The sequence below is a fragment of the Gymnodraco acuticeps genome, unplaced genomic scaffold, assembly GCF_902827175.1.
Source record: "Gymnodraco acuticeps unplaced genomic scaffold, fGymAcu1.1, whole genome shotgun sequence".
Taxonomy (NCBI): Eukaryota; Metazoa; Chordata; class Actinopteri; order Perciformes; family Bathydraconidae; genus Gymnodraco; species Gymnodraco acuticeps.
Window position 1 is genome coordinate 1,931,129 of NW_022989890.1, and position 24,028 is coordinate 1,955,156.

The window sequence follows — 24,028 nt, forward strand, 5'->3', positions numbered from 1 at the left end:
AGCCTTTGAAGTCCATTTACATGCACCAAAACCTATATAACACTTTAAATTGTAACATTAAAAAACATTCCAGTTGGCTGACCAGTTTACATTCATATAGTTTAATTTAAAAATCAATGCATCGTTATGTCCATGCTGAATCCTTGTGTGACATTAGGAGAACTGTTGTAGTTAAGTTGAGATGTTAGTCACAGGCTGTACAGTACATTACAAACTGTCTACAAAAAACTATCCATTCCAGGTTAAATTACAATCAAGTGAGTGATTTCCTGGTAGAATTATGAGCCCGTAGCTTTGACGGTGATGGTGACGCTGACGGGCTCATTGTCGTCTCCAGGGGAGGGGGAAGGGGTTTTGCTGGGGGCGAGGGGTGAAGCTGCACGGGGTAAAGGCATGGTGGGACCTGCAAAACACCAACACAAAGGTTTATCATCAGGATTTAAATACTTTGAAACATGTGCAATCAACAAAGATTTATATTTTATTAGCAAAGATGGCTTTCAATAAAATATGATGGACCTTTGTTTTGGACCTTCCATGTGTCATACCAGCACAGAAAGATAAAGAAACCCAGATAGTACACATAATAACAATAACAGTAAAATAAGAATACACATGTATTAGCAGTATTAATAGAAATAAAAAATAATGTGAGGTAAACTAGGATCTGGTGAATGTTCATATCTACAGATATGTGAACAGAACAGATGTGTTAATTATATATACAATTAATTATTATAGAAATAGGGCTGGGTGATAGGGATTACATCAAATATCTCTCAATATTGTTATGATATTTTGAGGGTTTACTAAGGTGCCTTAAAACAATATTTGTTGAGATATTTGATAATAATCAGCAATGTGGGTATCCTTAAATGGTTAAAGACAAACTAAAACGTAATTAATGAAATACTTACTGTAATGCAGCCTTTAAGACCAGTAAAGACACATTTTATGATATCCAAAGTCTAAGACCATAATAGTTTAATATATTCACAATATTGATATATCAATAACATGTTTGTCTAGGTCACTGGAGGGGTGTGTGTGTGTATGGTCTAGCATTACTATACTTGTGGGGACCTAAATCTGTTTACACAGTCACGTGTGGGGACTCGCCTCCCTTATGGGGACAAATTGGAAGTCCCCATAAGGGGAATCATTAATTTTAGGGTGAAGACTTGGTTAGGTTTAGGATTAGGGTTAGGGAATGCTCCGGTATTGGGACAAAATGAACATGGGATCACTCCGGTCATTGTACGTACTTCGTCTCACTGGAATATTAACGGTCAGATTGAATACAACATCGACCCAATTTATCCGGGCAATGACGGGAGAGTTTTGAAAGTGACAAAACACTGTTTTCACACATTTAAAAACACTTAAACAATTAAACAATGTTTACCCAGGATTCAGGCACCTTCCCTGGCTTGTAAAATGTGGTGATGCGCCCTGGAGGTATCATACTATTTAAAACATGTATACCCAGGATTCAATCACTTTTCCTGGCTTGCAAAGTGCTGTGAAGCAGCCTGTTCTCTGGGTGCAGTCTGGGTGTGCATGGAGGGGTTTAGTCCGAGTGAGGAGTGCTCAAGTGTGGGAGGATGTGTAAGGCAGAGGAGGGTAAAGAAAAAGTTAAAGTGTGAACCTCCAGCAGGGCAGGTGCTGCTGTGAATAAGGCCGAATATGGATGATGGTGTGCGGACAGTAAAGCACCACAAAATCCACCTCCTTTAAGTGTTACCAGGGCCATGAGAACATCCTCCACATGAGGGTGGGTGGTGCTGCTGTGAATAAGGCTGAATATGGATGCTGGTGTGCGGACAGTAAAGCACCACAAAATCCACCTCCTTTAAGTGTTACCAGGGCCATGAGAACATCCTCCACAGGAGGGTGGGTGGTGCTGCTGTGAATAAGGCCGAATATGGATGCTGGTGGGCGGACAGTAAAGCACCGCAAATCCACCACCTTTAAGTGTCACCAGGGGCATGAGGTTCTGGAGGGTGTGAACATCTGTGTTTAGTCCGTGGGGGAGTGCTTAAGTCCGGGGGTCCGGGGTCTCACGGTGTGCGAGGTTATGGAAGTATCCATGATTTTCGAAATTCTCGAAAAAACGGCTAAGTGCCAACGGAGGAGGGGCTACAAAAAGCTCAAGTCTTCGGCGCTTCCGGCGGAAGCCCCGGAGACATTTGCACCCCCCCGTTGCATTTTACAACGGAGAGGGGAATCGAGACCTCCCTTCCTCCGTCGAAAAAATTCATTAATCTTTTCCAAGCTACGGAAACCCGGTTTTTGAGAGCACTTAGAAAAAAACGGGCTATTTTCCATCATGGAGGAATGCATCCGCTACATGAGCATTTTGGATCGGATACAATTGTTGCCTGGAGGACCCCCAATCATGGTTCTTACCAAACTTTAAGTTTTTGAACTGGTCTCTGGATGAATTCAAGGGGAGTTGGCACGGAATAATGAGATACTATTTTCGGATACATTTTATCCATTTTCACCCCTTCCTCTGGTTCTTCCAAAAGTTAACTTAGACTTTTTCTGACTCTGGAGGAATGTAACGGGAGTTGTCAGGGGACTCTATCCGCCTTAAGAGACACTATTTTCGGATCCATTTGATCCATTTTCACCCTTTTCTTTGGTTCATCCAAAATTTAACTTGGACTTTTTCTGACTCTGGAGGAATGTAACGGGAGTTGTCAGGGGACTCTATCCGCCTTAAGAGACACTATTTTCGAATACATTTTATCCATTTTCACCCTTTTCTCTGGTTCATCCAAAAGTTAACTTAGACTTTTTCTGACTCTGGAGGAATGTGATGGGAGTTGTCAGGGGACACTATCCGCCTTAAGAGACACTATTTTCGGATACATTTTTATCCATTTTCACCCCTTTTCTCTGGTTCTCTGATGCCTGGAGACCCCCCCAGCCTGGTTCTTAACTTTAAGTCCAAACTGGTCTCTGGAGGAATGCAAGGGGAGTCGAAAGGGGACTCTTCTTGCTGTTTGTCTTGTCAAAATTGAGGGGTGTGTTTGAGGGGAGGGCCCTGGCTGTTTCAGCAGCCTCCGCTCCTCTCTTCTCTCCCTCCCCGAGACCAGCTTGTGCTCCCGCTGTAAAAGGCAGGTGCGCGGGCACCCACTGCCACTCACTCTGAGCCTGGCTCCAGAGCAGCGCGTTGTCCCCGGCAGTCCGCCAGCAGATGAAAAACACCCACCTCTCCGCCTCTTCCGAGGGACGAGGGAACCGTGCGGGGGGGTCTGCTGGAGGCTCCTGCCGGGTGCTCCGTCCTGCGTTTCACCGGGACCCGGCTCCAACACTCGGAACTCTGACTCCAGCGCGGTGTGGCGGCCTCGCCCTGGCCGTCCACCGTGCGCCCTCCGGGTACCTGACTCCCCTGCCTCCTCCGGGGGCAGGTGTGAGGGGTTCAATGCCTCCTCCCCCCGCTGCGGTGAATGCCGGAGCGGGATGGAGCGCCCGGAGGTACTGTTGTCCCCACGTTACCATGTTGTGGAGGATAGGACCGAGAGATGACATACTCTCTACCCGGGTTACAAGTCACTATTTTCGGACCCTTTCTTTGCTTTACCCCGGTTCTATCACTCTTTCCTCCTTTGACCATAAAACATGTTTCCTGCTGGAGTACTGCCTGGTTCCGGGGCACCCCAAACCCTCTCATGGTCGGGGCACCATGAATTGATGCATCGGACCCAATGTTGCCATCACCAGCCCCGCGTTGGTGCGGAGGTGGGACCATTTAGCCAAGTGGTAACCCAAGTCCTCCCTTGGTCCGTGTACCAGGCATTGAAGCATCAAACCCATTGTTGCAATCACCGGTAACGCTAACGCATATAAACGGAGAAACACAAAAGACTTTGAAATAATTGAAATACAATTCTCTGTTTCAGTAAGGCTGTCGTCCGAATGTCCGGTGTGCAGACTCTTCTATCTGGCTTTGAACAAGCACCTTAAGCACAAACATGCAGTGCGTAACTTGGAGGAAAGAGGCATCATTCTTAAAATGGCTAGTGGCAGAATAAATGTTCGGACCAAACCCTGTCCCATCACAGGGTGTTCGTATGCTGGGAATAAACTGGACCGTCATGTGACTCATGGCCACTCATAACTCATAAGTTATCCCGAGATGAAGCACATCAGGTCCTGGCAAGGCTGAAGCATAGTGTGGCCCTGCAATTGCTCCATGACCTCAGACAGACTAATCCCATCATTGGAATGGCTACATCATTGGATATAGACAATGAGGAGGAATACCCGGTGCACCCTCCACCCTTCTCCCCACATACTGAGTGTGACGAAGAGGACTGCAGGCAGGTGATGCTGGAAAATGTGGCATTGAGGGCTCAGAAGGATGCCCTCATTGATGAGGTGAAGACCCTGCGCTCCAGGCTGAAAAAGGGGCTAAAACCCAGGCAGCAGTGTGCCACTGCTGCTGTGCTTGAGGAAGAGGAATAATGTATACGATGTAAGGGCCTGGCAATCTCAAGTACCTCCGGCATAAACACAGCAGCCTCCGGTAGTCAGACCACTCTCAAGACCCCGGTCAAGACTGTCATGCGGTCTCCAGCAGCCTCTGGTAGTCAGACCCCTCTCAGGACCCCGGTCAAGACTGTCATGCGGTCTCCAGCAGCCTCTGGTAGTCAGACCCCTCTCAGGACCCCGGTCAAGACTGTCATGCGGTCCCCAGCAGCCTCCCGTAGTCAGACCCCACTCAATACCCCGGGCAAGACTGTCATGCGGCCCCCAGCAGCCTCCTGTAATGAGGACTGGCCCTCTCCTCACTGGTCCACTGGGAAGGGACGGCGGAATACCATGCGTGAAATCACGTTGCCTCAAAGCATGGAGACGTACATTCAGACATACAGACATCATTGTGAGGGTGTCGCACCGACAGTAAAACGGAAAGAAAGTTTTCTGTCCAATGTCAGCCGGATAAAGAACTTCCTCGTATTCATGGCCCATGGTGTTAACCGGCTGTCAGATTGGCTGTTCCTAAAAGACACGGAGAGGGTCCGTGGCTGGAGCGAGTATATTGTAAAGTCGGGCCGGGCAGTCACAACATCGCTGTTGTTCTTGAAGAATGTGAACCATTTCCTGAGGTACTTGTCTGAGTCAAAGCTCCGGGCGTGCAGGCTCACCCAGTCTGATATGACCCACATCATCAGAGAGGTGAAAGCCAACATGAAAGACATGAAAAAGTCTGTCACTGTCCACCAGTTTAAGGTGAAGAGAAACAAGCTGGATCATCTGCCGAGCCAGACGGAGCTTCTCGCCGCCATGGCGGCCGCTGAGAAGCGCATCCCTGATTTACTTGACCTGATGGCTTGCAACCCGACCTCAATCACCCAGTACCTGTTATATGGCTATCTAACCCTCCATTGGAGCCTACTGTATGGCCAGTTTGGCCACCGTCCGGGCGTGCAGGCTCACCCAGTCTGATATGACCCACATCATCAGAGAGGTGAAAGCCAACATGAAAGACTTGAAAAGTCTGTCACTCTCCACCAGTTTAAGGTGAAGAGAAACAAGCTGGATCATCTGCCGAGCCAGACGGCGGCCGCTGAGAAGCGCATCCCTGATTTACTTGACCTGATGGCTTGCAACCCGACCTCAATCACCGCACCCTGGATCTCTGCCTGTGTGCATGTGGGACCCTGCTTACAGCAGTGACTCTGCTGTACATTTCATGAGTCAAATGTGGATGAAATGGACAGGTTTCAAGCTTCTTTCCTGGGTTACATAGTGCTGTGAAGCAGCCTGTCCTCTGAGTCCTCATTTCAGGGACACATGCTGGAGGTCCCTCTCCCGAGAGTGGAAGTCCATTGCCTCTAAATAGAGGTAAAATTAGGTCTGTCACTTTGGGTAACCGCACCACTGTCAGCCGTCTCCTGAGAATGGATGTCCATTCTCTCTAAATAGGGAGTTGAGGACGAGACGCTCTCCTTGGAACTTTATGTCCACATAAGCATCAAAAAGTGACTGTGCTACTACCGAGGTAATTCAGTAATATGGAGCTGTCTCCACAATATGTTTATTCTTTCCTTTTCACTATGTACCAAGATAAGACCTTTTACATTTTACAATGTTTACATGTATTATTATGTACATTTAAGTAAGTATCTGTCTGTAATAAATTAAGTGTATTAATTTACTCTGCAACATAGCAGGAAACATAACAGATTTAACAGACATTTTCAAGTATTTGGCTTGGATGTCACAAACTACACTGGGGCAGGACTGTAAATGAGCCACACGGACATCTTCTGGAATACCATTTTGCAACTTTGATAAATTCTATAAATTATGCCAGACGCTAGTTTGTATCTGCAAAATGAATGGGAGCTCACAGATAAATTGGCCAATCACTTTGTTGATAATCAAACTCTTAGTACCAAACAAAATGGCGTGTCTGATTGTGATGGAATAAAGTGATCAGAAGGTGTCGCACCATTAACATTCTTTCAGATCTGCAATATGGGTACTTTTTACATTTTTTATAAGATTCTTAACTGTATGATAACTGGCTCTTAAACTTCTTAAACCTATGACATGTTATTATTTGTCCACCTAGGGAAACAAACGTTTGTGAAACGCAGCTGGACGTCGGCGGAAAGTGCTGCTGTGGAACAACACTTGGGTTACGAAATGGACAATCAAGAACCAGGTTCCAGGGAAAGATGCATGTAAGGATTGTATCTCTGCCGAACCTCAAGCCCTAACAAATAGGGACTGGGGAGCCGTTAAGTATTACATGAACATTTCAATTTCTGCTCTCCGAATGTAAATGAAATAAAATTGAACCAAGGAAAAATACGTTCAATGTTGAAAGAAGGATTTCAAGTACCACTACCAAAACTAGGGGCTTTACCTAAACCAAACCAAATGCTAATCTTTGAATCGTCAACTAATATAAATTAAAGGGAAATCAATTGCATTCCGATTATGCTGCTAGAAAGAATCATCCATGTTGTCAAAGATTTCCTATTTTGCTTTTAGGGTTTTCCCTCTCCTGTAGTGTAGAAAATATCTTTTTGTGCATGTAAATGTTTTTCAAAGTCTAAAATCCCTCATTGAAGCATGGAAACATTTCACAGGAGAGAAACTTTATACAAATTTGAACCTCAAAATGACCAGAATATGTCCTAAATGTTAAATGTAACTCAAAAGGAGGTAAAAGTCTACTGATTTGTTAGGCCTGTTTGTTTTGTTTTTTGGGTCATGGGATTGGTCAAGTTGTACATTTTGTTTTAACGATATAGAAACACCCCAATAATATACAAATAAATATGTATTGCATTAAAAGAATGTTGTATAGAGTTTATATTAATTATACTTTTTTCTCAAGAATTACCAATAGTTACCTCTAAGAAAAAACAATGTTGAACCAAAATGATCTTTAGGGGATTATTGATTTGGTCCCCATGGTGTTTCAATGTTACTGCCATGTCTACTGTCTAGTTATATTCTATGTTAAGATGAGGCTAATCACCTAAGTAATGACTTATCTTACCAGCAATGTGAATTTGTTGGTGTAAAAAATATCAAAGTAGAATGTAAATGTTCATGATGCTGTTCTGCAGTTTCTTTGGTAACAAGGAAAGTCCATTCAACTCAATAATGTCTCTAGTAACTCTGATCCCTTCCAAGATATGAAAACTAGAAATATGTGTGTGTCTGATCCCTTCCAAGACATGAAAGCTAGAAATATAAGTGTGTGTGTGTATAATGGACCTCATAAGTGCTGACTGCTAGAAACTGGGCCCCACTAAGTGGGTAAAAAATTAGCATAATGACAAAAACTTGGAATTATGTTTATTTCAAGTGATTTTTGTGATTCTAATTTTTTTTCTATATTGCCTGATTATTTACGGGCCCCACAATTGAGTTGCCCAAGGATGTGTGTGTGTGTGTGTGTGTGTGTGTGTGTGTGTGTGTGTGTGTGTGTGTGTGTGTGTGTGTGTGTGTGTGTGTGTGTGTGTGATTGACAGCAGCCCGGCCGGCAGGAGGGAAAAATAACTTCCCATGAAGTTTGCAAAACACCGGCAGGTAGAGTTTTATTATATAACGTTTATGGTTGTTATTATAGGAAAGACAACACCAGCATCCAGTCGGACCAAAGGGACCTTTGCAGGTAGGTTTACATTCTATCTAATGCAGTGGTTCTCAAAGTGGGGGGCGCAGAGGCATGACAGGGGGGGGGCGCGAGAGACCAGGAGAAAAAATGATTATAAAAAAAATAAATAAATAAATCATATTTTGAAAGATTATTGATTCGAAAATAATATGATACAGTACAGTACTATTACGTCTGGGTGTCTGTGTTTCATTAAAGCTCGACTCTGTGTGTGTGTGGAACGAGCCATTTTGTGTGCGTGCGCGAGCGAGAGAGAGAGAGAGAGAGCGCACCGGTACCGGAGATCGTTGATGTTAGCTTCTGGTGCTAGCGAGCTACGCTAACGGATATAAGGAGTTTTTTCAACAACAAAGTGGAGGAGAGTCCTGTCCTGTCAGACTGAGAGGCTCAGTGAGCTAAAGGACTCTCTCAGTGTTATCTCAGTGGGTCTCAAACGTTTTGGTCACCATTAATATAAATAAATTAAAAACAGGTATGAAATACTATATGACATTAAAAAATGTATAAAGTTTAAAAGGGGAGTGATTTGTAAAATATCCATAAAGAAATAGTAAATCTGTTTACAGTTCTGTTTCATATGAGTGTTGAGAGATGTATCCATAGATCTCTTCATTTTGCTCTCAAAGTGCACCAGATTGATGCTTTTAACTTCAATATTTAAAAATAAATCTTCCCGGGGGAGCTTGCCCCCGGACCCCCCTATGTGAGGTCCACACACCACCTATAAAAATAGCACTTTACCCCTGCTTACACCTATATGCCGTGAGCTGATTATCGAGCCTTCATTGTAACAGTCGCGGGTACGTTGTGTATTTGCGTGGGGATTGTTGCAGTAGAACATCCCACTGTAACGCCCGGTGCATTAATGGGAAACCCTAAATGTTTGAGCACCCTCTATGAAACGTCAAGCTACCCCACAGCACCCCCAAAATAAATCTCTGGCGCTGATACTGACCCTGATTATTTGTGTTGGGGGGGGCCCGACTTTTTTTTTTCTCCAAAGGGGGGGCCTGACAGAAAAGGTTTGAGAACCACTGGTCTAATGTGAGCAGCAGAGCAGCTCGTTTGCTAACTAGCTTGAAAACTGACATTAGCATTGTACATTTCCCTCCTGAATGTGGAGCATGACGATACGTGTGTTTGTTTTTAAGTTGAGCAAGTAGACTTAAGGCAAGGCAAGGCAAGGCAAGGCAAATTTATTTATATAGCACTTTTCAACACAAGGCAATTCAAAGTGCTTTACAAAAAATGAAAGACATTAAGAAAAGGGCATTTAAAATCAGTCATTAAAAAGAAAAGCTAATAAAAGAAACATTAAAAGAAAAAATACATGGATAAAAGTTACAGTGTAGTTTAAGATATGAATAGTTCAATTAAAAGCAGCGACAAAAAGAAAAGTCTTCAGCCTGGATTTAAAAGTAGTAAGAGTTGCAGCGGACCTGCAGGTTTCTGGGAGTTTGTTCCAGATATTTGCAGCATAATAACTGAACGCTGATTTTCCATGTTTAGTTCTGACTCTGGGGACAGAAATCTGACCAGTCCCTGAAGACCTGAGAGATCTGGATGGTTCATAATTTAGCAGGAGGTCAGTAATGTATTTTGGGCCTAAACCATTCAGTGCTTTATAAACCAGTAGCAATATTTTTGAAATCTATTCTTTGACACACAGGAAGCCAGTGTAAAGACTTCAGAACAGGAGTGATGTGATCCACTTTCTTAGTGTTAGTGAGGACTCGAGCAGCGGCGTTCTGAATCAGCTGCAGCTTTCTAATAGATTTTTTAGTGAGACCTGTGAAGACACCATTGCAGTAGTCGAGTCTACTGAAGATAAAGGCATGGACAAGTTTTTCCAAATCCTGCTGTGACATTAGTCTTTTAATCCTAGATATATTCTTTAGGTGATAGTAGCCTGATTTAGTAACTGTTTTAATGTGACTGTTGAAACTCAGGTCAGAGTCCATGACTACACCTAGATTTCTGGCTTTATCTGTTGTTTTGAACATTGCACACTGAAGCTCAGCGCTAACTTTTATACGTTCTGACTTGGCTCCAAAAACCATTACCTCAGTTTTATCTTTGTTTAATTGGAGAAAGTTCTGACACATCCAGTCATTGATTTGTTCAATGCACTTACTCAGTGTTTGAATTGGAGCATAGTCTCCTGGTGAAATTGTTACGTACATTTGTGTGTCATCTGCATAGCTATGGTAACTTATTTTGTTGTTTTTCATTATCTGAGCCAGTGGTAGCATGTAGATGTTAAAGAGAAGAGGCCCCAAGATGGAGCCTTGAGGAACCCCACATGTCATATTTGTCAACTCAGATGTGTATTTACCTATAGAAACAAAGTTGTTTCTGTCCTTTAAGTAGGATTCAAACCAATTTAGAACTGTTTCCGAAAGTCCCACCCAGTTTTCCAGTCGGTCTAGTAATATGCTGTGGTCAACAGTGTCAAACGCAGCACTGAGATCTAATAATACTAACACTGAAGTTCTGCCACTGTCTGTGTTTAAGTGGATGTCATTAAAGACCTTTACAAGAGCAGTCTCAGTGCTGTGGTTTGGTCGAAAGCCTGACTGGAACACATCGAAACAGTTATTTAAATGCAAGAAGTTACTCAACTGTTGAAAAAACAACTTTTTCAATGATTTTACCTAGAAATGGGAGGTTTGATATGGGCCTGTAATTGTTCATTACTGAAGCATCTAGATTATTCTTTTTTAAGAGCGGTTTAATGACTGCAGTTTTCAGGGCCTGTGGAAAAATACCTGAGTGAAGAGATTTGTTTACTATATGAAGTAGATCTGAGGCCATGCAAGGCAAAACATCTTTGAAAAATCCTGTTGGAATAATACCAAGGCAGCAGGAGGAGGATTTCAGAAGTTGAATAATGTCCTCTAGGTTTTTATCATTAATCTGATGGAATTGTGTCATGGTGTTTGAATTGATGTTAGGTGGACAGAGGGACAACACATTTGCTGTTTCTGATGCAGAGGCACTGACTGCTTGTCTGATTTTCTGAATTTTGTCAGTGAAAAAGGAGGCAAAATCATTGCACGCCCTGGTGGATAGAAATTCAGAGGCTACTGACACTGGGGGGTTAGTTAGTCTGTCGACGGTAGCAAACAAGGCACGTGCGTTGTTTTTGTTTTTGGTAATGATGTCAGAGAAGAACGATTGTCGTGCGTTTTTCAATTCCAAATTATAAAGGCCAAGTCTCTCTTTATAAATGTCAAAGTGAACCTGGAGATTTGTTTTTCGCCAATGTCTTTTCGACATTCTCTTTTTTCTGTTTTCACGGTCATGGCCTTTCTCCATGGAGATATTTTCTTGCCAGACACTTCCTTTACCTTAGTTGGAGCAATGGCATCTATAACATTTTTAATTTTTGAATTAAAATGATCTACTAGCTCATTTACTGAGATGTTAGCAGGGGCAAGTGTGGTAGAACAATTCTGAGTAAACATTTCCCTAGTATTTTCAGTTAAATATCGCTTTGTGGTTACCTCTTTTTGAACATTTTTGTGAACAAAAATAGAGCTCTCAAAGAAAACACGGGAATGGTCAGACAGTGCAACATCAGTCACCACAACCTTAGAGATATTCAGACCCTTTGAGATAATTAAGTCCAGAGTGTGCCCCTTATTGTGCGTGGGCTCCGTCACATGCTGAGTCAGTCCATAGCTATCAAGAACACAAAACAGTTCTTTAGCCCCTCTGTCCTGGGGGTTGTCAACATGGATGTTAAAATCACCAACAATGACTAGATGGTCAAAGTCAATACACACTATAGACAGCAGTTCAGTAAAGTCATCAAAAAAGCTTGCACAGTATTTGGGTGGTCTATAGATATTTAGGAACAGAGCTCGAGAGGAGCATTTCAGCTGAAGGGCCACATATTCAAAAGAATCAAAGTTTCCATACAATGTCTTCCTGCATTGAAGGGAATCATTTAACAGAATAGCAACTCCACCTCCTTTCTTATGCATTTTTTCCTGACTCATAAAACTAAAGTTGGGAGGGGTTGATTCGATAAGAACAGCTGCACTGTTATTTTGTTCAATCCAAGTTTCTGTTAAAAACATAAAATCGAGATTGTGCTCAGTGATAAAATCATTGATTAAAAATGTTTTTCCTGCCAAAGACCTGACATTTAATAAAGCTAGTTTAAGTTTGTTAAACACACTATCAGTCATGTTTTTTGTAACAAGCTGTGGCTGACATGGAATCACTGCTAAATTAGATACACTCACACAAACGTTTGAGCGCTTCCTGTTTCTAAGATGATTCACCGCTCTTAATCTATTACCTATCAACACAGATATCGGCAAAGCTACTGGCAGGCAGGGCCCCGACATGTCCTGGAAAGAGTTGAGAGGGCCATACGCCCTTGAGACTGGACCCCACACATATCAGTAAGAGTTTGTTGTGTTTTGTACACACACATTCTTATCAGGCTTCGGAGACTGCAGATGCTTTCTTGAAGGGAGGGTAGGTGGTTGACGTAGGCACGGTGATGGAGACGGGGGAGATGGTGCGGGGGTAGAGGACATGCTGCCAGGGGGGGAGGTGGTTGACGTAGGCGCGGTGATGAAGACGGGGGAGGTGGTGCGCGTCTCTGCAGTGATTTTGGTGGGCGTCGTTGAGGAGCGGGGGTAAAGGACATGGTGCCAGCCCTGCGTATCGCCTTAGTTTGGTCTTTGAACTCCAGGAAGGAATCGGTGCCAACCCTCTGTATCTCCTTTGTGTGTTCAGCGATCTCCAGGAGGGTGGGCGAGGGTGAAAGGGTGAATGGAGTATCCTCAAAGGCGTTGACAGGGGGGGGGGGTGACGGGCGGTGGAGACTCCTCCATGTGTCTCATATATCTCCCATAATCAGAACATTCCTCAGGCGGGTGCAGTGATAATACTTCAGGGTTTTCTGCGCGATGTGTTGTGTCTTTCTCCTGTTTTGATTCCTCTTGCTGCTTGTCCTTGGCAGAGGGAACAGATTGATGACGCAGGCAGTTGAATATGTTAGAGATAAACAATTTCACTCCTGACTTGTTCAGGCAAACTCCATTTGCCTTGAAAAGCGGTCCCAGAAAAAGTTAAAATTGTCAATAAAATGAACAGAATGGTCAGTACAGACAGTTGAAAGCCAGATGTTCAGTGCAAACAATCTGCTGAATCTCTCCACTCCTCTTCTGACTGGTGGTAGAGGGCCACTGATGAACACATCTGCATTTAGAGAGCTGACAGTTTCCAACAGACATTTAAAGTCTTTTTTCAGCACTTCTGACTGTTGTTTCACAACATCATTTGTTCCAATGTGTAGTACCACATTCTTCACAGTCAGATGTTCAGCCCCAATATGCAGGATCTTCTCAGCCGAGTCAGAGACCACATCCTTGGGAAAACAGAGTACTTTGGTGTTGTTCTTATTACACAGACCTTTTACATCTCTTACAGCAGAGTCACCCACAATCAGAGTTGCAGGCCCAGTCGTTAGCTTTCCCTCTAGCCTTTTACTTTTGGAGTAGCTATTGGTCCTTACCCTGCTGTGTGAAGAGGACAGGTTATCCAGGTCATCAGATCTCCGGTTCTCGGTCAGCGGAGCGTATCTGTTCTGGATTGGCACACTTGGTGGTTTAGGAGGATTGTTTGTAATTCTCCCTTTAGCAGCTGTCCACTGCTGTTTCCTAGTATGAATAGGGGTTGAAGAGGCGCTCCTCCTGGGTGATGACAATGCAGGCCAGCCGGTCGCATTACAGATCTCTGAGCGCTGGGCTCTGCCTGTTATCCGTCCTCCCAAATCCCATGGAAATGATTTACTCTTAGGTTTTGCACCCAGAGAGTTCCAGGGAGGAGTACCACTTGTAGATTTATTACCCGGTACACAGACCTCCTGTTCCTTGGAATCCTTGTAGCTGCTAACTAGCTGTGAGTTAGCATACCCTTCTCCATTATTTTGCAACACAGGTAAAGTGGTGTCATTCCCACGACATAGTCCATTCACTTCCACGTTAACTTCCAACCGTTGCATTTTCATTTCCAACACAGCCATCTTCTGTATAAGTTTTTGGAAGTCATCTTAAGCTTAAGCAGGAAAGCTAATGTGGTTTTGGTGTGTTAATAGTAGAGCTGTCTTTATAGCACTTTCCATACAGCAGGTGCAGCTCAAAGTGCTTCACAAATTGGCAAACGTGACAAGAGGCTGCTGTAGCTCTGTGTGACTGTATGCTCTGCCTATGGTAAAACTGCTTTGTGCATTATTTGATAACACAATTGGTTAAAGTTCATAAACATAGAGGAGAGCTAAACTACATGTGTGCATTATTTGAAATAATTGGTTAAAATCTGTAGAGGACAATACATAAGTAAAGTAAGTAAATGTTTACGGTTATTGCAAAGACAGGGAGGCAACATGATGATACCACAGAAAAATATGGGTTTTAAGTTTCACAAAACATGTCCAGAATTAAAGACACCAGAAAATTAACGAAGCACTTTTATACTAATAAAGGACTGGCTTTTCTAAAGCCAGTTGAGTAGCACTTGAAATGTTTTTGCTCTATGAAACCTGATGTACTTATATGATTCTGTTTTCTTCAAGTTGTATTTTGTTGGTCGAACGCACTTATTGTAAGTCGCTTTGGACAAAAGCGTCAGCTAAATGCAATGTAATGTAAAATGTAAAAAAGCAGTGTACTGTAAATAGTACCAGGTTAAAATGTTTAAGGGGTTCTTCTCACCTAGGTTAGATGGTCCACCAATCTCTTCGATATCTCCCTCCGACCCGCGTACCACTTCATCCTCTGGGAAGTTAATGTTTTCCCTTGACTGGCTGTGCTGCCTACAAATACCAAAATGATTAATGGCAATTCTGGACAAATTAGCTATCAACATCATTACAAACTACATTTTTCATTGCTGCTTGACAGAAATACAGATACTCACGAACCAAACAGCAAGTCATGTAGTCCTGGGAGAAGAAACACAGTCCATTAATGCAACATAATGGGACAGTGACTCTGTTTTTAATTCAATTCATCATCATGTTTGTGCTTGTGTTTGTGACTCACGAGGATTATTGTTGCGGTTGCGGATTATGAACACAAGCAGCAGCACTGTGATCAAGGCTGCAATGAACATCCCGCCTATAGCTGCTCCAATCACAGCAGGGTAAGCATTGTAGCTCGGCTCCGCTGCAACACAATACAGTTACACATTGCAAAATAATAAACCTCTGACAAAACACACACAGTTCCTCTACCTGATAAATATCTAACATTGTCCTGTTGTTATGTTTTAACTCCCTTTAGTGATTCTCAACCCATGTCAGCGTTTTTGTACAGCATTGTTTGGAATTATTCCTCTTACAAATAAAAGGTTAAATCAATAAGCTACAAAATGAACCCTTGCTCAGTTTGTGGTTTTGCTGCTGCAGCCGTATTTGGTTTGGTATGACCAGTAGCTTATGATGGCTAATGTTAGCACATTTTAGGTAGATTTTGATTGCTTTTTGTTAACCACTTACTGTTATCCCCTGTAACTTAAGGACAACTTGAACGTTCAGAAGAAGTTTTATAGGCTTGCTTTAAAGTCAACCCTGTTGAGCTCAGTTCTGGTTTAGATAACCGTATACATTAACCTGACAGGGGTTAAAAACCACTGACCTATTCTACACTGACATACAAGCCTATCAACTTCCTAAAGAATTACCTGGCTAGGTCATAACCTTTTATACACTCACACAAAGACTTTACAAGGAGAAGCACACTGAGGAAACACAAGAAGCAGGGCAGGGAAGGAGGTAAACAGGAAGTGAGTGGAAGGTGTTGTTAGGTGTGTGATATTGTTTGTAGGTTTTTTTAGTTTGTGTATGAGTCTTTCACCTAAGTGGATAACAAAAAAGAGAGAAACAAAAATGTTAGACTGTCATCAAAGTCATCGTAACAAAAAAAATAACAGCAGAACACCGGTTTCAGATATGTTTGAATAATCAGCTAACTCACCTGTCAACTTTTTAAAAAAACATCACGTTATTACTTGTTTCTCCTGCCTTTGCCCATTCTTTAATCATCTATTTTTTAACACATCCCTAACTCAAACCCCTAACTTTGCTCAGTTCTCTGCCAAAAAGTCCCTAATCCCGTCTTTTTCCTGTTCACTTACTATACCTGGGGTCTTTGCTGCAGAAGGGTGTCCGATGGTGCGGTGGTTGACAGGTGTGATGCGGAACTGGTAGGTAACGGTCGGTGTCAGTCGCCCGACTGTGTGACTCCTGACTTCTGGGTCCTGGATGATGTTCTGGTACCAGACTGGTGGGCCGATCCTCTCCTCTGCCTCCTCCTTTGAATCGTTGTTGCTGCCTCTCCTTCCTGGTCTCTCTGACACCCATACATGCTGCAGGATAAAACCTGTCCAACCTCCTGGTTCTTCGTCCTCCAGCTGCCACTCCAGCTCCACCTCGTTACGCTGTTTGCTGTTGTACATCACGCTGACCAGGGTCACATTGGGTGGCATAGGGTGCCCTGATTAAGAGACAAAACACAACCAAAAAATACTATGTAAACTACCGTATGACCACAAGTTAATCTTTAACAGTTAAAGGTAACATTTTGGTTTTGTACACAATGCTTGCTGTTGTGCCTAGTTTTTTTAGTATTGTTGTTCCTGTCACTGAGTAGGTGATTCAAGTCAGTTGTTTGCAAATGTTATTTTGATCCAAATAACTGCTCTCATCAGTAGTTCACTGGCTAAAGGCCTTGCTTTAGTTGAGCGAGTGGTAGGCAGTCAGAGCTCTCGTAAGCACCGCAAGGTAAATGTGTACCTCTCTCTCATTTTCGAAAGTCTCGAGGTAGGCAATAGCAACGAACATGTTGTTTATAATGTATCGAAGTGTGCTGTACATTATATGGTAGGACTTTTGTCCAACTTAATTCACCGTTCTTTAGTTAACAAGATAGGTAGCTAACGTTCAGGGAATGGGACTACGTGCTGTTGGAGCTTCAGTGAAGTCCTCAACTTCACTGGAAGAAGGCTTTTCATAATGAACAGATTCCAGTGATTAAATGCAATGAAAAGAGCTGCCTAGCCCAGGGTTTCTAGTCTTTATGCTAAGCTAAGCTAACTGCTTGATATACCCTCATATTTCCTGAAAAGACTTCAGAGGCATCAATCTTCTTATCTAGCACTCACTAAAAAGCAATTATACTTCCCAAAATGTCAGACTATTCCTTCAGAAAGCAATAGCTGTAACACATCATATGTAGGTTAAAAAATAAAACTTACTTTTAACCACTAAAGTGACGTTGATATCCGTTCCTCCCACCGCGTTGGAGGTGGTGCACCTGTACTCGCCGCTGTCTTGAGTCTGTTTCGTGTCCCTCACAGTCAGATTGGCCCATGCAGATGTTCGCAGCAGAGCATACTTGGAGGTGTCTTGGACATCCACACCCTGATTGTTGAACCAGGTGATTTCACTGACAGGAAGGTAGTTGTCTCTGAGGTTGCAGGTGAGCTGAACATCGCTCCCTTCATACACAGAAACAACTCTGCTCCGCGTCAGCAATTGAGGAGCCTCTACAGGTGACAAGTGAATACAAAAATTAATGAATAAACCATATCACCTGTTATAAAGCATAATAGTGTTGCTGACAATGTGCACTGACCCAGTGTGAGCCTGCAGGTTTTGGTTTGGACCAGAAGTGGATGCTTAGCGTAGCAGGTGTAGGGTTTCCCGTTGCGGGCAGTGCCGTAGCGAAGGATCAAGATGTTGGAGTTTTCCTGACCGCCTTTGCCCTGTTCGCCCGGGCCTTCCCACCACACCAAGGCTTTAGGGGCGCCTCCATCCCAGGAGCAGGACAGCATCAGATACTGTTTGCTGTTTGTCACATATGCAAAGCACACCGGCTCTGCAGTGGGAATATCTGGTTGAGGTGGAGGAGAATGTAAAGTAAGATGTGAGAGGTTTGGAGAACAGTGAACTCACTTGTCTTTATTTTTCTTACATGTACGTGTGCTGCATTCTGTTGGTTGTTTGAGTGCCAGGTGGGAGCCCATGCAAGTAAACAAGCTGTTGTTGGAAACCAGGCCTTCAGGCGGCAGCAAGATGGCAGTGTTGGTCACTGGATTTGTTTGCTGCTCAGTGTCGACCTCGTTTTGTCCCAACTGTTTCAGCTGTCCGCTCCAGTGGAGGGATGGAGAGGGAAATCCCCCGGACCAGGAGCAGAGCAGCCTCAGAGAGGTGTGATTCAGAGCTGGCTCCACAGAGCAGGACGGGGAGCCATCGGGGGGGTCTGCGGGGATAAGATAGAGAGCGTAACAAGGCAAAGTGTGTGCCGGGCTACAGTTTTCAGGGTGTTGGGTATGAATCATCTCTTTTTGGGTAACACTTTCTAATGTGAAAGATGTGTGTGTAAAGAGAATGTTCTCCATCGCTCTTGGGTGATGCATTGTTTTGTCTCAGACTCATGATTTGGGTATCTAGCAGAAAAGTTTTTAACTCAGCAACAGAAAGCAATAGAGCAGAATGACAATAATTGGCCTTCTAGCCAATCAGCCATTGCTGTGACATCACAGTGAGGTACCTGCCAGAGAGTCCCATCATCTTCCCAGAAGGCCGAACAGAAGATTGGGGCTGCAGCACTTCCACACTCTGCTTTGTGTGTTTGTGTGTAAGTGTCTGAATGCGTGTGGATTTACACGTTTTTGTGTCTGTTTTGAAGTATAAGGAGCTTGAGATGTGAGAGGGAATGAATTGAATGAAGTATGGATGTTTAAAACAGAGGAAGGAAAGGAGGTTTTTGTGTTACACTGAAAACAGGAACGTTTTGTTGAAGGTGAAATTATTAGAGAGTTATGTTTGAGTAGGTGATTCAGTGTTAATGAAAATGGAAAGCAAAGGCAATTAGGATCCTGGGTTTGTGTTCTCTTAGTCTCGTACTATAAATGTCAAATCCTAAATATCATCTCAGTCTTTTACACTCCTTGCCATTTGTAGCACCAAACATGAAGAACACAGGTTAGGATTGAGTGGAGAGGTTCAGAGGAGCAGGAAGGCTGATGGCATGGAGAGGTCAGAGGTCACACTCACAGTAGACAGTCAGGCTGATGGTTTTTCTGGAGCGGGGTGTTGAGGTAAGTGTTCTGTGCCAAGCAGGCGTAGTCGCCAGTGTGCATGCGGAGGATCTTGGTGATGGTTAACTGCGGCCCGGTGTAGATCTGGGAGTTGTTGTAGAACCAGACGTACTGACTGGCCGGGTTGGACTGGGCTTGACACAGCAGAGAAACAGTCTCTCTCTCCAGGGCCGAATACCCCCGCTCCGTTATGCTGTACGGAGTCACGTCTATCTGAGGGATGTCCGGGCCAACTGAGCAGAAATAGGATGAACTCATTAAGATATTAATGACATGTTATGAATGCAGCTGTGAGGACCGACACACATCATTTATAAAGTCTGTCACAACAGTTCAGTACTCAAACCAACAAAAGAGCTTCTTTTTAAAAAGTCCTCAATATCATTAACACCCTTTCCATTAATGTAATCCCTCTCATAAAAAGTGAGTTGCTATTGTACTGTGTATGTGCATACTTGCCAGCACGTCTAATTGTGTTTCAAAGCTTTCACTCACCTCGAAGACATTGAGGGTTTTTTAATAATGTTTTAGTTGCATTAAAATAAATCTAATTTAAATATATTCCAGTCCAAAACATTTTAAGACACAACCCACAAAAGGTAAGTCCTTAATTTAATAACATTACAATCTAACGGGTTGCTAAAATTACAAGACTACAGCACTGGGAACAAATATATATTTTTGGCATTTATAGTACAAGCCGGTTTAGAAATCCAAAGCATAAATAATACAACATGTTTTCAAATGCCAAGACAACGGAGGACAACAAATTGAAATAAATTTGTATTTGACGTAGAAAAAAGCTGATCTATGTGTGATAAATGATTTATCAAATATTTCCTTTAATTTGTTACATGATGACATTTGAGCAATGTATTGCTTACTCGCACATCAAATGCCAAAGGAAATAAAGGCAAGACATCCAAGCATAACAAGTTCTGCATTCTCATCTCCAGATTCTGTTCCTGAGGATTGTAACCTTAAACTGTTGCTATGGTTTTAATTGGCGTTTAAGAGGCTTTTTATTTAAAAAATGAAAAATCCTTGCTAAACAAAAAACGTACTTGTTGATAAAATACCGAATGTGCTCTTCCAATATCAGAGCAGCACATGATAACAAAGGCCCTACGTAGCTGTGTACGTAACAGGATGTATGATTACCTAGAAGAACATCAGGACACACTGTTTTAGACATATGATAGCTATGTGACAACGGTTAACATGATGATTCAGCCTCTATGGAGATAGACATATGACTGTCATGTGTATTGCTTACGTGGGCCTTAGCTAATCTGAACTAAGCACAGAATACTGCTTTGAACCGGTATACAGTACATGCATCTTGTCACTGAATAACACCCTCTCTTGTATATAAGCATGTAAAGGACACTGTTGTGGGAACTATTTGTCCCATGCAGCTCTGTATGTGATGACTACTTCCATTCTTGCAAGGATAATAAATACATGTATCCTGACATTGAAGCTCAAGCCGGTGACGGGTGATATTTTCCTAACGGTACTCACAGATAGTATCAAGCCATAACCGGTTAGAGGTCTCGCTGTTGACGGCGTTGCTGGCCACACAGCGGTACCAGCCGGTGTGGTTGCGGTTGACGTCGGTCACGTTGATGACGCCGGTGTTTCCCTGTGCAAAAGCTGAGATGTTGCCGCTCCGGGTCTCATGCTGCCACACATACCGAATCGGCCCAGTTCCATTTTCCAGATTACAGCTCATCCACATTGTAGATCCCTCCACTGGAGAGACATCGCTCATCAGGAGGTAAGGCTTACTTACAGGAACTGTATTCAAGACAAGGTCACAAACATGTTGATATGTTTACGGTCCCACAAGAACATCTGCTTTCAGATTATATCTCTGAAGAAAGTGTGTAAGGTCTTACCTCGGACAGTGAGGTGCACATAGTAGTAGTAGACTACCGGCTCCCCTGGCATGTCGTAGAAAGCCTGGCAGGTGTAGAGGCCATGTGCGGCCACTGGCAGCTGCTCGATACTCACAGATGCACTGTTTGAGATGATGGAGAGCCGCCCTAGCGTCTCAGCCAGCTTCTGGATCCTCGGCCCTTTCCCCAAATCCAACACCACAGCTTTAATAGCTTCAGTCCCGGGCTTTGTGAAGCTCCAGATGTACACGTCAGGTAAGGTTGTACCGCACTCAAGGATCACCGCTTTGCCCAGAACACCATACACACTGGTATCCCGATACAAAACCTCCCAGTTTTCGTTAATTTTCACCTCTGTAGGAGAACAGGATACACAGACATGCAAACAAATGTGTTTTTGAGTGTGTTTAACTCGTGTTGTGGGGACTTAAAGCCGTTATCTGTGAGGACTCAGCTTTCTTTTGGGGAGAAAATGCAAGTCCCTATGACGTAAATCAGGGTGAGACTTGGTTTAAGGTTAGGTTCAAAATGAAGGTTGGGTTTAGGATCAGGCAAGTAGCGGTTATGGTTAGGGAAGAAACGAATGTAAGTCAATGTAATGTCCTCTGAAGTGATGGAAACATGACTGTGTGTGTGAAGGAAAAAGAGATGGGGGTGTCATTTGCCCTGTGAGTGTTCAGTTGCAGGATTGATTACACGTTAAGTTACACGGTAATAGTTCAATAAGGGGTTCATAAACAGGTAGGCGGATTAGTCAAAGTATTTTCCAGCCACATTCAATAGATCAACCGTCTTTTCTTTTTTTCTGCTCTTATCTTCCTCGATTACCTCCAAATTGAATTTCATTGCAGTGAACTTTTTGACATCACTATTTTCTCAGAGTAAGAGCCTGATTGATTAGTTGTCAACGCGAATATATGTGTCTATAAGGGTATTGTATCAGTATCAGTGAGTGTATAGGTCAGCCAATATGTGACGAGACCTGACTGTACAAAGATTAGTTTGACCAAATGTAAACAATGTCGCTATAGTTTTTTCACCACACACATTTTAGATTACAACTGTGAAACTTCCCACTTTTTAAAAGCCTTGCTCACAAGTAGCCAATATATTTATTACTGTTTTACCTCTATAAAAAGTACAGTATCAAATATGGACATTAAGCATATTGTGCTGTACTCCAGTACAGTTGTATTAGTCTTATGCAGTTCTTCTCATTTGTTTTAATATGTATCAAACACATACGTCTAAATGAATTCAAAGATATTGGAAAGTCCTTACCATATGTTGTGGAGGTGACCAGGCTTGCAGGTAGAAACAAAAAGGCCAGCCCTAGCAGTTGGGCCACCATGGTATCATGATGATCCTGAGTCAAATAATCCCTTTATTGCCAAATATGTAGCAGAGATGATGAAAATGTGAAGCTTTCAGACCCTACAAATCTACTATCAGGTTCCCTCGGCTGCTAAAGGTCGCATCTTTTCCTCTCTCAGGTCCTGACGTTTTTGGGAGAATCCCGTTGGAGGCACTGACTTCAACAGACTGAGAGTAGGAAGGGACGGACGGTTACTAAACTGATTTGGGCTCAATTATTCATGTATTTTGTCTTTCCCTCTATCCCTCTATCCTTCTTTCTTTCTCCTGCAGGGTTAGAATAACACGGTGATACGGAGCTCATCTATTATAGACACTTGGGTGGACAGGTTAGCCTTTCACACACGCAATTGCACTTAAGCACGCACCTGCACATTAACTAATAATAAGGTCCTAACATGAACATTCCTCCACACAGTCTGTCATGTTGATCTGGACTTAAATATAATTGTTTATATTTATGGTGTGCAAATGTTTGTTTTTCACCACGTTGATACTGGTGCTGTTTTGCAAAAGTATGAATGCTGACCAATCTGTTGTTAAGATATGAACATCATCTTTTCAGCCAGCAGAGATTAAAAAGGGTTTATACTGTCTTTTCTTTGCCCTTTGTTTGTTCTAGTGCAAGTTTAAGAGAGAGCAGAGTAAAACGATTGATTGGATAAGAATTAAAATAGATTTTGAAATCTGACATCTCGGCAATGGTCTGTGTTTCCTCACAATGACAGCCACGACGCTGCAGGCCACCATTTAAAGATGTGAAGATAATGAGATGCTTAACCGACAAACAAAGAAATATTCATATTCAGTGTTTTAAAGAATCCTTATTTGAGTGATGTTTTATAAAAGAGAAAGAGGAGGTGGAGGAAATGTTAAGTGGAGCCATGAAATGTGAGACTTGCGTCATGAATGAATGAAGGACAGAGATCAGTTTACTCACTTGGCAGAGACCGAAATGCAGCAGGAACTAAACTGACACTGAGTCAGCCACATTTCAATGAGGTCAGCCATATCCGCATCAAAAGAACACTGCGATCAAGTGAAATAACACAAACATAAGAAATATATTGCTCTTCCGTGCTAGAAGGCAGTATGTATAAATGTACTTTGAAACAAAAAACGTTGTTTACAGAACAAATTGAATAATTAGCAATTTCAGTTTTTTTTTTCTCTTTCTTAAAAATTAAAATGTAAAAATGTTTTACATCCTTAATTGTTACCGACTTTTACATTTTCCTAATTGTAAAGCAGTAAAATAGCATGAGTTGTCAGACATGAATTGATATACTGCTTGGTTGAGAGCGCTAGCGTAATGCTGATTGGTTTGCTGAAGAAAAAAAGGCAGGCAATTTTCAAGCAACTTTCTTGTGCTCCAGAGGCAGCCGCAGCCATCTGGTGGTGAGGCAATACTCTCCTAAGAATTTGGCTTTGAAGCTTTCTGTGCCACATTTAGCTAAAGAGAAAGGATATGAAA

The 24,028-nt window shown here is 42.8% G+C and overlaps 1 protein-coding gene across 1 annotated transcript; it reads right to left on the reverse strand.

The window, feature by feature from the left end:
- Window positions 1-85: 85 nt before the first annotated feature.
- On the reverse strand, window positions 86-22,531 carry LOC117535331 (V-set and immunoglobulin domain-containing protein 10-like 2). Its single transcript, XM_034199780.1, is given in 13 exon segments — window positions 86-403; window positions 14,890-14,990; window positions 15,095-15,119; window positions 15,220-15,342; window positions 16,318-16,671; window positions 17,432-17,722; window positions 17,812-18,069; window positions 18,151-18,438; window positions 19,236-19,269; window positions 19,271-19,512; window positions 20,804-21,079; window positions 21,181-21,534; window positions 22,462-22,531. Coding segments are annotated over 13 exon segments (2,541 nt in total). The 3' UTR covers window positions 86-278.
- Window positions 22,532-24,028: the final 1,497 nt, after the last annotated feature.